The sequence below is a fragment of the Benincasa hispida genome, chromosome 4 (genome assembly GCF_009727055.1).
Source record: "Benincasa hispida cultivar B227 chromosome 4, ASM972705v1, whole genome shotgun sequence".
Classification (NCBI taxonomy): domain Eukaryota; kingdom Viridiplantae; phylum Streptophyta; class Magnoliopsida; order Cucurbitales; family Cucurbitaceae; genus Benincasa; species Benincasa hispida.
The window spans coordinates 66,248,929-66,264,519 of NC_052352.1; the positions used below are offsets into that span (position 1 = coordinate 66,248,929).

Sequence of the window (15,591 nt, forward strand, 5' to 3'; positions counted from 1 at the left end):
AAGTGATCAAGTCGGCTTAAGCGTTTGAAATGAAGTTTTGCATAAAGTATAAGTGCATTCAACATAAACAAGAAATAAACAATGGCAACATGTGATGGATCAAATATATGAATTTTATAAAGAAGCAAATTGTCTTTACAAAAATAATATTCAATCAAATGCAATGAAAGTGATAAATAAGATAAAAGGAACTGAGTCAAGCCGCAGAGTAGAATCTCTTGTATCTCTTTGGCTCAATTCTGTTGTATACAATCACTTGTATAAGAGTTGGACGAAGTGTCTTTCTCAAGCTTGGCTTCCTCCGCTCCCTGACCGGCGGTGGTGGTGGTTCTCAACCCTTCTCATCGTCTTGGCACCACAGCATAGCTTAAACTACGACTACGCTAATTACAGAGAGTAAGGATCTTGATAATTTCTGAACTGAATAATTTTCTCCCTGCGAACTCTGGAGGGACTTCATCTATTTATAGGCGTTGGTCATGTCCACACTTGATGAATAGGCAGCATTAAAGTCCATACCCTTGTTAGCATTAAAATTCATGCCCTGGTTAGCAGCCTGAATCTCGAGAGCTTTTCAAACGCTGCCTGCTGCAGATGCTCATACTTGCAAGTGGTGATGTGACACAATTAGCCTGGATCAATGAATCTTCTCTGCGTTGAACTCCCTTTGACGCATGGCCCATGCGTTAGAGCTTTCCCTGTGACACCTTCTTGATTATACATTAGCTTTTTGTAAAGATCCTATAATACAATGCGTTAGTGCTGCGATATTTAATAATAAAACTTCTTTTGCATGAGTTTGCTAATGTTTGAATAAATCCATGCATTTCTTCTAAAAATGAGGAGAATTTATCATTAAAAACCTTAGTTGTTCCAACTTAAGAGCAAAAATAACTTGTATTTCTACAAGTTATCACCACCCCCAAATTTGAACAATGCTTGTCCTCAAGCATTCCAAAATAATTCTTTGTTATCTCCTTTGTCTTAAGTGTGCAGAGTTCGCCTCTCATCATATTCAGTCATAAGTTTGAGACAAGAGTTTGGAAAATGCAACTCAGATTGACTCATTTCTGAAAAGGACTAATGTTCAGTTTCAGATGCAGCATGCCTTTTATCAACAACTCCTTTCGTTTCTCAAAATATTCTCGTTTTTTCTAAACCAACAATGCGTTAGATGTTCTTTTTAAGATAAATGCCAGATAAAAAGAAAAAAAATTATGAATTCACTTATCCATGCATTGTTTCAGGTATCCCACTTTTGTTTTGGCTTGCCCCACGGGTGTCATGCGAGTATCCAACTACGGGTGAGAACCCTTCACAACTAAACTCATATCTAATATTCATGCGTTTCAAGATATATTTTCTTCAGACTAGATAGAGGAGTTCTATGGGACGCGTTGGTCTAGGAGACTTAACTTCGTTTTAGCTTGCCTCCACGGTTGTCATGCGAGCATCCAACTACGGCTAAGTTCCTTTTCCAACTTAACTCATGCCATTTTAAGCTTTTTCTTTTGAAATAATGACAGAGGAGTTGCGTTTAACATTTTTCTTATTTTGTTCCCTTTTCTTTATGATGTACTCGTTTGATGCGTCTTAACTCGGATTTCCCTCATCCCCAAATTTGGAGATGAGCTATACTCATCCCAAATTTGGAGACGAGCTAAATCTTCATTGCTAAAAGAGAAACAAAATTTCAAAAAGGCTTTGAGAGTCCGAAAGGAGTTTAAGTCTTGAAGCTTGCACGCGTTAGAAAGTAAACTTAGGCTTTTTAAAGAAGTTCAGGCCTTGTTGATTTTCCTAACGCCTACTTTATACTTATAGATTTCATATAGTTGATATCATTAAGGTCAGACAACACACAAGACTTAGAAAACATCTAAAGAACAAAAATAAAGTATGCTAAGGTCAAACGCAAGGAACAAAATGATAGGAATTTCTCATTCATTTTCATAGATTTACATGAAGCAAACAAACAAGTAAAGCAAATACAAAAGAACATCAATTAAATCAAAATACAAAAATAACCCAACATCCAAAAACTCTATTATGTTGGCGCATCATCTCTGCGTTCTTCTCCAGGGTCTTCATCCATAAAGCGCAGAGGGTTTCTAAGATGGGCAAGCAGTGGAGGCAGAGCAAACATTCCAACCAAGACCTAATTGATGTATTGCATTGTATAAACGAATTGGTCTTGCATCCTTCATGTTTGTTGCCTTAGGTAATTTCTTAGAACCCGATTCTGTTGCTGAAGACCTTCGATGGATGTGGCCAATGGTCTGAGCTAATCACTGATAAAAGTTTTCAACTCTTATAAGTCAACGCTGCATTGAGGTGGTGTTGGTTCTTCACTTCTTCCAACTGGGTCTTCAAAATTTGCTGCGTTGCTCGATCCTAACCCAGTTGGTTCAAAGATTATTGGAGGAGGCACGGAATTGGGAATTGGACTTGGTGGGGACGAAGAAAGGGAACAAGGAATGTCTTGATCCATATGAGTTGGTTCTTGGTGCATTTGATCAGGACTCCCTTCTGACGGGGCCAATGGTGAGTCATGGATAGTAAGGTTGAGGCTTGAGCCCACTTCTTCTTCCGTAAGTTTAAGCTCTGCTTCATACTCTTCATGCTCTGAAGCTTCATCGTTGTGTTCAACAATCTGGACGCATCTTCTTTTGAGGGTGCGTTTGGATGATCGAGGTTTGGTTGCCACTTCTTTGGTGGGTAAGGCAGGTTGAGGCGGCGAACCACGAAGTAGACGCCTTATTAACTTGATATCTATCAAACCATCGATCTCTTCATGATCATCCCCCAGAGGGATGCTCCCTTCACACAAGCAACAGAATCAGCCATGGGAAGTTACAGTTGTCCTTGCGGTTTGGTTTTTGATGCCTTGATCTGATCCCTTATTATTCTTCCAACGTCCTAAAAGGATGCATTGCATGATGCAATAAGGTAGCCAGGAGCGTTCCTTTGACAGTTTCATCATGCGTTGTAGGCATAATGCTTCTTTTGATCAGATAGTACCATAGGTTTGCGTTTGGAGTTAAGTTCTAGAGGCTATATCTTTGCTCCGTTTCTTAGATGTTTGCCACTTGTTTCCAGGTTTTGGCTACTGTCCTTAACGCATCTTCAATTGACTTGCGTTGGCTACTCAGATGCGATTACTTCTGCGTCTGGATTACTATCAAATGTTGAAAACACTTCGTTTGATCTTGTCCACTGAGAAGTGCACTAATACCTCATCAACAAAGGTTGTGTTCTTCTCCATGTCAAACTCGTTGTTGTAGAACATGCGGACGAGGTTGGGCCAAATACGGTGTGCCCAACGTAGAACTGACTCCACCCCAATGCGTTTATTGTTTTTGTTCATGTAATAGGCAGTGGGTGGCGCTCGGGAAAGAAGCACTTTTCTACAAATATATCACTGAATTGAAGCTTTCTTCCCGAGGTCTTTTTAGGTAACGCGTCGGTTACCTTGCGTTTTCCTACCGCGTGCTCTTTGGCTTCTCTTGCCAGCTTTCGCCCTTGCCTCACGGGCTGGTAGTCTTCCAAGTCCTCCTCTAGTGCGTCGTGCCTTGAACAACTCCCATGCGTTGCATCTCAGGACCGGATGTTGATTGTTCATCTTCTTCCTCTAATAATAATTTCCTTTTCCTTGTCACTCTCTTTGATTTTAAAGGCCTTTCATTCGCGTCGGTTTGGTCTGGGCCAATTCTCCCATCTTCTTCTCTATCTTCTTCTTCTAATTCTGCCTCTAGCATCATAGTGTATCGCTCTGCTTCGTCCAACTCAAGTGATGCATTAGGTGGGTTGGAACGCATCAATTGATTTTCCTCTTGGCCTTGATTAAGGCTCGCCAAAATGGCTCCAAATACTTCTTGCTCGTCCAGTCGAGCCAATTCAGCCAACTCTTTAGGGTTATGCTCTGACGCAGAACTGTCAGAGGGGGGTATGGGTGGAGTAAATGGAGGGGTGCCCACTGGGGTATGAGGCGTCCCAGGGGAGGATATGACAATAGGTGAATGCGGTGGTTGGCTTGATGCGTCTGAGTCGACTGGGTAGATGGTTGCTAAAGGTTGGATTGAGAGTGGAAGCGGTGGACGCATGGCTGGTGACGGTGCGTTGTAAAGGTAGGCTAGAAATAGATCATGCGTTGCACCTACCATAGTTATGTTGGAACGAATGGTGGTGGGGCAAGCTTGGTGTAGGGCTTAGAGGCGGCCGTAGATGACGGACGCAACCTCGGTTTTGCAGGTGTTTTGGGCTTTGGCTTAGGGGTAGTTTAGGGTTTTAGTTGAAGGGTCTTGGTCGGAAGGGTAGCGATGACTTTGGAGGTTTTGGAAGGGAGTTTTGTGGGTGTTGTGGTGGGCTTTGACGGCCTTTGGGAGGAGAAGAAGGTTGCTCTGTCGTGCGTGGGTTTGGATTGGATAAAGGGTTTGGAGGTTTTTCTAGGGCTCAAGGGAGGCAAAAGCGAAACAGATGAGGAAAAGTAGGAACTTATCGGCGAGTCGTTCCCGAAGCTTATGGTCTGGTTCTGACTGTCTGATGCTGACGACATTGTGGCCGGCGGGGAGCTTGGGCAGATCGGAGGTGAGGGAAACGGAGAGGCTAGGGTTTTTCTTTTTCGTTTCAGAGATGGCTCGAGTGAGAAATGAGGAAGAAGAAGGAAATCGAAGCATTTGATCTTTTTATAGGCTGGGAGAGTTAGTGGCCACCTGACGTCCGTAATAAATGTGAAGCTGAAGGGACGTCTTGGGTTTCTAAGCACTCAGGTGCTTTTGTATTTTCGAGATGCATCCCTTCAACTAGGCCATGCATTAGACTTAAGTCTAATGCGTCCGTTATTCCCAACTCGATTATACACAACTTTTTAAAAAAAAAAAAACAAGTAAAATTTCCAACTTATGAAGACAAAAACAAAGAACAATCAATCTTTAAAACATAGACAAACAAACAAACCAACAAACTCCAACGCATTGTAAAATACAGAATGCAAAAAGACAAGATAGAGGAAGCGTCCCTGGAATATATGGCGATGCGAACGCAGGGATGCTTCGATGCGGGCCTTAGCTGGCTTCGCGTAGTGTGAGGGACGACTTTTGACGTTCCAATTCATCTTCAAAGTATGGCTTCACTATTTGGCCATTTACTTTGAATGCGTTGGTGCCATCTTCCCGTGTTACTTCCACTGCTTTATATGGAAAGACTGTTTTAATGATGGACCTGACCACCTGGATTTTAACTTCCCTGAAAAAAAAAAAGGCATATTTCAGGTGACTAGGTAACGGTTTCAACTCGAGTTCTGGTGGTTCCTCAAGTGATGGACGTGTTGGTTTTATCCGCCGCTCACTCAGACTTGGCGGCTCTTGTTCTTTCAGATTCTCCTCTAACGCGAGGACCTTGTATACATGGGTCTCTTCTTCAGGAAGCTCAATACTTTTCAGTTGACAATCTTCACTATCTGGGAACTTTAATGCGTTTAATACATTAAACTTCACCTCTTGATTATCGCGCATAGTCAATTCGCCTTTATGCACGTCAATTAAAACTTTCCCAGTAGCTAAGAAGGGGCGTCCAAGGATAATTGGTACCTCCCTATCTACTTCATAATCCAAGATAATAAAGTCTGCTGGGAATATGAAGTTGTCAACCTTTACCAGAACGTCTTCAATCCTTCCTTCTGGGTACTTGATTGTTCTGTTAGCGAGCTGAAGAGTAACAGAAGTGGGTTGTGTTTCACCAATTCCCAATTTCTTAAAGATTGAGAGAGGCATTAGATTAATGCTAGCTCCCAAATCACACAACGCATGACCCACATCCAATCCTCCTATCGAGCAAGGAACTGTGAAACTCCCAGGGTCCTTCTGTTTCTTTGATAGACCATTGCTTACTAATGCGTTGCATTCCTGCGTTAATGCGATTACTTTCGTTTCGCTAACTCTTCTTTTCTTCGTCAAAATGTCCTTAAATTTTTTTACATATTTTGGTATCTGCTCCAGGGCTTCTATAAGTGGAATGTTGATATACAATTGCCTTAGGGGCTCAAGAAAGCACTTGAATTTTTGTTCATCATTCTTCTTCATCAGACGCCTAGGGAATGGTGCGTTCAGCAGCACCTCAGGCTTTCCCACGTTGGACGTACTGGGTTCTGAATGGCTTCTAATCTCAGGCATTCTTTTTTCTTGATCCATTGAACGTGTGATGCGTTCTTTTGAAGGACTGTTGTTTCTTGGATTCATTCTTCTTTCTTCCAGAGCTTTTCCACTTCACAACATCACCGCGTGACATTGCTCCTTTCCATTATTGTTCCCAAGTGTTTCAGTGTTGCTAGATAGAAATCCAGGTTGCCTGCTTTTCAATTCGTGCTATCTGCCTTACCTGGATTTCCAGGTTTCTGATAGACGACGCCTGGCTTTTCAGCAGCGCATCATTCTGGGCTATGTATTCCTTCAATAGGTTCTCAAGCGGAGATCCTGAGCTCAATGTCTGTCCTCCTCTATTGAAGGACTATTGATGTGACTAATGCGTTTGTTGAAATGCAGGCGGCGGTCCATTCCTTTGCTGATGGTTCACCCCTGGGTGGTGCTCCTGATGATTTCCTCCTGTCCAAGAAAAATTTGGATGGTTTCTCCATCTGGGGTTATATGGTTGGAAAATGGGTTATTTTTAATGAAACATACTGACTGAGGATTTTGTGGGCAATCCGCATAGGAGTGAGGATCTCTACAGCCCACACAGCTAACCATAGGTTGTCCAAACGCTTCTATCTGATTCATCTTCTGCTGATTTGATGCGTTTCCTAGCGTTATGTTCTGCAAAAGGCTGGTCATCTAGCCACTTGAGCAGAAAGTGTGGCTATTGTGTTGGAATCGATAGGATTAACGTTCTGAGATCTCTTTTTCCTGTCATCTCTTCCATCATACGTATCGTCCACCCATTCCATGTTGTGTTTAGAAATGCGGTCTAATATCTCTTTAGCCTCAGTGTAAGATTTGTCCATAAGTCCACCAGTCGCTACTGTGTCTGCTGCCATTTGTGATGCTCTATTCAATCCTCCATAAAACGTCTCCATTTGAATAGTTAGAGTAATCCATGGTTCGGGTAAATTTTGACCAAGCCCTTAAAACACTCTCATGTGGCACTTAAGGTCTCAGTGTCTTCTTGTTCAAAGTTCATAAGCTCTCGACGTCTCCTCGCGTTGGTGGTAGGTGGGAAGTATTTTTGCATAAATTTTTCACCAACTTCTCATAATTATAGAGAGTAAGGATCTTGATAATTTCTGAATTGAATAATTTTCTCCCTACGAACTCTGAAGGGACTTCATCTATTTATAGGCATTGGTCATGTCCACTTGGTGAATGGGCAGCATTAAAGTCCATACCCTGATCAGCATTAAAGTCCATGTTCTGGTCAGCCGCCTGACTCTCGGGAGCTTTTCAGACGCTGCCTGCTGCAGGTGCCCATACTTGCAAGTGGTGATGTGACACAATCAGCCTGGATTAATAAATCTTCTCTGCGTTGAACTCCCTCCAACGCATGGCCCATGCGTTAAAGCTTTCCCTGTCGCACCTTCTTGATTATGTGTTAGCTTTTTGTAAAGATACTACAATACAATGCGTTAGTGCCGCGATATTTAGTAATAAAACTTCTTTTGCATGAGTTTGCTAATGTTTGAATAAATCCATGCATTTCTTCTAAAAATGAGGAGAATTTATCATTAAAAACCTTAGTTGTTCCAACTTAAAAGCAAAAATAACTTGTATTTTTACAAGTTATCAGTAGTTTTTTTTAAAAAAAAAAAAAAAGAATGAAAGATATATTGGTCATCCTTTGATGGAATAATTATCTTTGCCAATGTGGTTTATCACAATAAAAAATGGACTTTTATTTTTAAGTTCAACATAATTTGTGAGGTTGAAGGGAATGGGCATGTGTCTTAATCGGTTGATAAGCTATGTTGGTTGTTTAAATATAATTGTGACATTTAGTGAAACAAATGTCACATGATTTATTTTCAGTCTTTGATAATGCAAGTTTGAATTATTCACAATTCTGTGTTAACTTCTTCCATTTTGAACTTTCATTTTTCAAAACCATATTATATGGATAGTAAGATCACCAAAAATTAGAAAACATATAACTTGGTATGTCGAAGAGAATTTGAGCCAAACAACTTAAAGTTGTCTCCTTAAGACAATTTTACTCACTCTAGTACCTGAGTTTCTTGAGTAATTGTCTTATAGGATAGAACAAATTAACTTTCTTATGGAAGTAGCACCTCGTCCACAAAATCCAACGAACTATACTTTGTGGAAATAAATTGAACTTGTACAAATTTATAAAAAGGGAGAAAAGTTGTATGAGAATAAAATGCTAATGAAAAAGTTGTCCAATGCAATTTGAAGAAGAAACATATATTTATAGACTATTCTTGACTATTTGAATAGTCGTGTCTCTTCTTTAAGTTGGTTAATTACGGAAAAAACATGTTTATTCATGAAATAATGCAACTCTACATGAAAGGTCATATACCATTTATTCCAACAATCCTTCCCATAAATGGTAAGTTGACAATTTAAGATAAAAGGAAAAAGAAAACGTTTAGTATTTCCCAATGAAAAATCTGCATCGAGATAATTAGTAAACACTTTAAACTTTCCCTAGTGAACATCAATCGAGTTTACTTAGCTAATTAGTGGATTTGATGACTTGAATTGTCTGTCATTCTAGAGTAAACTAAGACAATTGAAGTCACATTAAGTTGCCTCTCTAGTTAATACTTGAAAATTAAAGGCTTTAATCACATTTTCCTTGATGATCTTTCAACCAACTCTCTAGCTACGCCTTTTACAAGCAGATCCACAATATTATCTTCTAACTTTACGAAGTCAATTGTGATAATTCCACTAGAAAGTAGTTATTTGATTGTATTAAGCCTTCATCATATATGTCAAGACTTATTATTATTCACTAAAGAGGTTTATGTTGTATTCACACTTTAGGAATACCGTACAAAAATTTTATAGCTGACTCAAACATATCCCAACCTCTTTTTAAATTGTTATTTAATATTCTCAACCTTGGATTATCAATTGGGGAATAGACATTTTTCCCACAATAACATAAGATTTTAAGAAGGTTTCAACCTTTTCATAATTCACAAGGAATTTCTTATATTTTCATATATGGAATTCCATATTAAATATAATTTAACTTCATCCATGGGAAAACATATTCACAAAACGTGTCTTATCCCGATTTTGGAATCAATCATTTTATAGATAAAAAAAATTCTGACTATGTTATGATATCTTCTGTCTTATATATATTATTTTTCTCTAATGATTCCATGGCTTTTTTTTTTTCTCAAATCCACCACTACAGACATTATATAGTGTGTTATCTAGTCCACTCAAAATGTGACTCTTACATAAATATTTTGCATATATTTCTATGCCTAAGTGGAAGAAACTTTTCTTTGTTGGCTTCTCTCTCAAACATTACAATAGTATGTTCTTTAAAAAAAACTTGACAAAGTCAAAATCTTATCATCATTTGGAATCATTGCCATTAAATTTCTCCATACTTTTCACAAAAAATGGTGCAAGATTTTGTATCGGTGATGATATTTATGTAAAAGCGATCACCAAATAATTGTGAACCAAGGTAAATACTTTACCGAATAAGTTCTCACGAAAGAAAACTTAGAGACATTATTCATTATGTTTGAAACGTAAAATGATATGAGAAAATTATGTTTGATACCCATTATGCATAATAGTAACAACAGATCGAAATAAACCAATTAAAAAATTGAAATATTGCAATACTCATGACTAAATCAATAGTCATACATATAACTAATATATACATATCATTCTTTCCCAATTCTGCTTTATGCATAATAAAATTTACACAATAAAATGGTTATACCCAACAAAATTCGTTTCTTTAAAAAAAAAAAAAAAAAAAAAAAAACTCAAATCCACCCCACTAGAAAAAGGTGAAAAGTCTCCTTTGATTACCCAACAAAATTCAAATCCACATAACCATTAAGTAAGACACTTTTCTCTAATAACAAAGTGGTTATAGGCACTAAAAAGTTTATGAAACTACACAAAAACCGTGCAAGCACATTTTCACAACTTTTAGTCGGAATAGCCATAACATGAAAAAAAAATTTAAAAAAAAACATACATATATATAATTTAACAATTTCAATATTTTTCCAAACTAGAAAATTACTCAATTTCAAAACGTACGGAACAATTTCTTTTGAAGTCACATCAGATGTATAAATAACTCTAAAATAGAGTACCTTAAACCAACCGAGCAACACACATTTTTCTTTCTAGTGCCGAAGTCTATGCCCACCCTACATTAACAGAGCAGCACAATTTTTTTCCACTAATTTTCTCTTCGTGGATGGTTGAAATGAGAGAATTGTTGTTGTTTTCTGTTTCAATAATTGTAGGGGAAAAATATATGCAACAAATGATTATATATCTATAACTTGGCGTGGGCAACAAAATCAATATAATACAGAATTCAAAAACCAAACATGTAGAGGAAAATTGTCTTAATTTTTTTTAATTAGATTCTGATGTACATAATTCAAACAAAACAGATTAATAAAAATATTAATTGAAACATAGGCACAAAATCGAATAAAAAAATTGCATATCCTAATTAGTAAAAACCATAAGATCATAAAATTGTCTTAAGATTGTTATATGGATAGTAAAATCACCAAAAATTAGAAAATAGAGAACTTGGTATACCGAAGAAAATCTGAGTCCAACGATTGTCTCCATAAGACAATTTACTCACTCTAGAGCTAATTGTCTCCCAGATATAACATAGTAACTTTCTTATAGAAGTAGCATTCCGTCCACAAGATCGAACAACATTTTGTGGAAATAAACCAAACTTGCATAAATTTATAAAAAGGGAGAAAAGTTTTATGAGAGTAGATTGCTTGAAAAAATTTCAATGCAGTTAGAAGAAGAGGCATATACTTGACTATTCGTGGCCATTCAAATAGTTATGTCTCGTCTTCAAATTGGTTAATTACGAAAAAAACATGTTTATTCATGAAATAATGCAACTCTACATGAAATGTCACATATCATTTATTCCAACAAACCAATCAATACATAACAAGTGAATAAAACATCATCATTTATCATCTTGAAGATCGATGATCATCTCTAAAAAAGGAAATAGGAAAAAAACTACCGTTCATGAAGTTGTACACGGATTTGAATTGGCACTAAAACAAATCATATTTCATCACTGCCCAATTCAAAATTTTCATACTTGGAAGCTTGGAAGTTGCTAAAAGCTCAAATAAGACTCTGAGAATCAAACTAGAAGTAAATGTAGGAAATTTTATCAAGCACAACTATATTTCCACAAAAAAGAAAAAGAGAATCAAAATTGAATGGAGAATCCATTTGTTTATTGGAAAATTGAATCAATAGAAGGCCCAAAATTGGTGAAGAAATAATAGAAACAATGATATGATACGAAATACAGCAGAAAGTAAGTGAAGAAAAAAGCTTTTGGAATATGTGAAGAGTGTATATTTTGTGTTGAATCATGAATGAGATGAGAAAAATTGATAGTTCAATTCCGTTTTTCGTTGCCTTTGATTCTTGCCAGATGAGGAAATGCACTCAGAATATTGTATGGCCTCAAATCTTGCCTCGTCAAAATCCCAATCACCGGCGGAACCTGCAATCAACGATGAATGAATGACAGCGAGTTGATGGAGTAATGAAGAAGAAGACGAAGAAGAACTTACCCCAGCTGCTTCATATTTGGGCACAATCAACAAATGGCGGAGCCCTACTTGCCGGAACAGAACCATAGCTTTGGCCACCGACATGCTCTCCATCACTGTATAAGGCGTAGTGTTCGTAAGAGGATGAAGATCAACGTACATCTCCATCTCCTCTTTCGTCACTACAAGCTCTTCGATCTTCCCTTCCCTCTCCGCCAGTTCCACCCATGTAAATTTCTCCCTCACTTCCCATTCCTCCGTTCTCCTCCTCTCTCTCAAGAACCATTTCTTCTTCAGTACCTGTAGCAGATGCGCTCTCAGCACCAGCCCGTGCAGCTCCGTCGCTCCCACCGCCATTCCCACCGGTGGCACCACCGCATCGGCGTCCACAACAGGGAATCCATTGTGCGTCGTGTTCCTAAGAACCTCCACAATGCGGGACACTTTCTCCAATCCCCGCAACGTCACCACCGCCGGCTTCGCATCGGCCAGCTCGCCTACAGTGATGTTCCTCATCCACGTCTCCGGATTCGCGTCCAGGAATGGAAGCCCTTTCAGATGGAGAATGATGTCGTAAATGCTAGGGTTAAAACTGTCACCGACGGTTTTCGCAATCAGAAGAACAATCATGGTAATCGGAAGGAGAAGGAGATTGTTGGTGAGTTCGAGGAATATGACACAGAGAGAAACGGTCATCCGCATGGAGCCGGCCATTAAGGAAGCAGCACCGAGAACAGCCAAGAGTCCTTGATCGAGATTGGTGTAGGGTCGCATGAGGAGGCCGATGAGGCGGCCATAGCCAGAGCCCATCAAGATGATCGGAAGGAAGAGACCGGAGGGGACGGCGATACCGAAGGTGATTAACCCTAACACGCAGTAAAGGAGGAAGAAGATGACGAGGGAGAGAGGCTGATACTCGGCGGGAGTGTTGATGGAGAAAATGTTTCGAACAGCGTCATCGTTGGTGGTGAGAAGAAGGGTAGCGAGGTCGTTGTAATGGCCTTTGGGACAGTTGAATTGCTTGAAGTTGCCGGAGCGGCCATTGGTAGGGCAAGCGGAATCTGGAAGAGAAGGGTTGCAGGGAGTGCATTGAACAAGGTATGGCAAGCTGTATTGACAGATTGAAGTGAAGAGTGATACTCCTAAGCTTAGTAATAGTTTGTGCATTCTTCCCTTCCTGCAAATACCATTTCACCATTGCAATTTCTTATCAGATCATTCTGCAAATTTGCTTGTCAAAATGAAGTTAGAGTTAGCCTAATCATGAAAAATATTTGAATCTAGTTTCCTTTTGATTTACATTGACGTGGAGAGGAAGTGAGAGTGAATTTTCTTACTGATTGATGAGGTTGTAAACTCTGAGGATTTTGTGGAGGAGATGATTGTAAAGGCTTCCAAGGAACCCACCAAGAAGACCAATGATGGCAACAGGTATGATGTCCATTATATGGTAACTAACAGAAACACCACTGACATCAAACATGATAAGCCCTCCTTCTCCAAACAGCCCACATTCACCTGCCTTGCATATTTCAATGAAAGTTCTTAGGACCACCACAACAATGGCAGTGCTGAAGAAGGTCCTCCACAGCAGGGCACTCCTCCACCAAGTAGCCACCTCTTCTAAAGCAAATAGGACACCCCCGACCGGAGCTCGGAAAGCTGCACAAACCCCTGATGATGCCCCACATGTGATAAGATCTCGCCGATCACGATCATTGTTGAAATAGCGTAGCCACGTCCATTTAACTCGATAATTATCTGGACCACCCTGTCCAAGTAAAGAAGCAATGCAGCTGCCAATGTGTACTAGAGGCCCTTCTTTCCCAAGATCTAGCCCAGCAGCCACTGCTCCAATGCTCCCAATAATCTACAAGGATCAAAGTTTATAATGCCACTTGGTTTTATCCAAGAAAGATATCAAAGATCAAAGGAGTAATTGCATCATCAGTTTCAGTTTCTCAGATTGTCTACATTCTGTGTGAGCTGCAGATCAGTCTGATTCATTTTGTAGATTGATCAAGGATTGACATTGACATTCATGGCATTAGAGAACCTGTTTTAATTCTTACGCCTATTCAATCAATCAAAAGCAAATGAGGATATTACAAAAGACAGTGACGACAATCCAAAGATGATTTGATCAACCGTGTTTGTTGTGCTGAGATTCAACAAGTGTGTGGCATACACACCTTAACGATCAACGTCGTGGCACCAAACATATTAGGAGTGTCTATGCCATTGAGATAAGCTTTGATTTCTGGTATGCCAGGCCCAGCTGCGGTGGGAGCAAAGCATACACAGAGAATAGCAGCAACAAAAGTGAGAAGGAAATTTGCAGTGGTAAAGTAGGCGAACCCCATTAAGTACCTAAATCCAAATCATTTCAAAACCAGAATTTTTGAATTCATTAAGTTTCTGTTTTTACAGATCAACAAAACCAAGTCTAATCGGTATGTATATATGTACTTACCTTTCTTCCTTTATGTAACCAACCACTTTCAAAAGCTTGTAGCCAGCAATATTTTCAATGGCAAGATTGATGAGAGTGGCAATGATCCCTGTAAGAAGTCCAACAAGACAAGCCAATGTCCATTTAGAGAATATGTACTGCAACACTTGAACTCTGGATCTGCTTCTCCAATCGTGCTTAAACAGATCGTTCTCATTGATCCTGAATGAATTCAAACCAAACCCAATTCAAGAAATTGGAGAATTCAAGGAAAAAAGGGGAGAAAAAAAAAGAGGATGTTTTGTTTATATATTCTTACTCATAATCCAAGCTTTCAATGAGAGAAACTTTTGCCCCAACAATGGCAAGAGGACTAGAAGAGAGAGTTCTGCTTCTCTTGAGAAGGGGTTGGTTTAAGGGATTGCTTTCTGGGTCTCTTTCTTCTTCTTGAGGTTCTGCTTCCACTGAGTTTGTGAGAGTTGATTCTGTGACAAGGCTTGAATTTTCCTCCATTGATGCAGTGAAATGGACAGAGAGAAGAGAAAATGGTCAAGTTTTGGAGTTGGGGTTGGTTTGTGGATTGGAAGAAAGTGTAAAGTTTCTCCTCTGTTCTAGGATTTTAATGCAACAATGTTATCTCAATCATGCACTTGTCTTGTCACTTTCTCCCTTGTGGTCATTTGAATGGCCAGTTGTTCATTTTTCCCCCATCCTCTTTACCCTTTTTTTTCTTTTCATGTTTTTGGTTTGTCTATAGTTTTTTTTTTTTTTTTTTTTTTTTTTTAGATATTTATTTATTTATTTAAAAACAATTTATCTATAGTTTTCAACAAGGCAACTTGGCACTCATTTAATTTTATACCATTTGGAACATTAGTTTACCATTATGGCACCTTTCTTTTACCAAGTATTGCATTTTTATATTAAAAAAAATACATTTATTCCCTGTCTTTGTAACTTTATTATTATTGTCTTTTTTAATAAAAGAAGCTTGACCCAGGACTCAAGTTGCTTGGTTTGTTAAAAAAAATTCAATAAATAAAAAAATATATATTTGTGATAATCCACTTACTTGAAAAGAAGGAAGATTCATCCCATTTTAGATATTTGATCACACCAGTTATGTAGAAAAATCATTTTTATTATTGGCTTTAAGATATATGTATCGAATTTGATATCAAATTTGATGAGATATACTTTTATTGAAATATAATATTAGAAATATGAAGATAGGAACAAACTAGATAAACGATTGAATATGGCTAAAAACAATTGATTGTTTACTCACCACTTTTAGAAAAGAGAAAACATTAGAAACTAGAAAGTGAAATATATGGTCATTCATAATTTTATAATATGA

At 38.5% G+C, this 15,591-nt stretch overlaps 2 protein-coding genes across 3 annotated transcripts; both read right to left on the reverse strand.

Moving 5' to 3' along the window:
• Nucleotides 1-5,060: 5,060 nt before the first annotated feature.
• LOC120076294 lies at nt 5,061-6,185 on the reverse strand. The gene has a single exon (XM_039030061.1). It carries the CDS (start codon nt 6,183-6,185, stop codon nt 5,061-5,063), a length of 1,125 nt encoding a protein of 374 aa, XP_038885989.1.
• Nucleotides 6,186-11,424: 5,239 nt separating this feature from the next.
• On the reverse strand, nt 11,425-14,896 carry LOC120075664 (chloride channel protein CLC-b). 2 transcript variants are annotated; one of them, XM_039029260.1, is made up of 6 exons: nt 14,551-14,890; nt 14,253-14,453; nt 13,972-14,149; nt 13,117-13,649; nt 11,801-12,956; nt 11,425-11,730 (listed from the first exon to the last, which is right to left on the reverse strand). In XM_039029260.1, exons 1-6 carry the CDS (start codon nt 14,742-14,744, stop codon nt 11,623-11,625), a joined length of 2,370 nt encoding a protein of 789 aa, XP_038885188.1. In that variant the 5' UTR covers nt 14,745-14,890; the 3' UTR covers nt 11,425-11,622. The 2 variants fall into 2 exon arrangements, with proteins under 2 accessions (XP_038885188.1, XP_038885187.1); XM_039029259.1 differs by having other exon boundaries at nt 11,425-12,956; nt 14,551-14,896.
• Between the last annotated feature and the right edge of the window lie 695 nt (nt 14,897-15,591).

What these genes read in the sequence shown, in the direction of transcription:
- LOC120076294 (XM_039030061.1), bottom strand. Translation starts at nt 6,185, where the DNA reads ATGGATCAAGAAAAAAGAATGCCTGAGATTAGAAGCCATTCAGAACCC.
- LOC120075664 (XM_039029259.1), bottom strand. Translation starts at nt 14,744, where the DNA reads ATGGAGGAAAATTCAAGCCTTGTCACAGAATCAACTCTCACAAACTCA. An exon ending in ATTGAAAGCTTGGATTATGA is followed by an intron (nt 14,454 to 14,550) that starts GTAAGAATATAT and finishes GAATTCATTCAG; the next exon opens with GATCAATGAGAACGATCTGT. An exon ending in GTTTACAACCTCATCAATCA is followed by an intron (nt 12,957 to 13,116) that starts GTAAGAAAATTC and finishes TGGTATTTGCAG; the next exon opens with GAAGGGAAGAATGCACAAAC.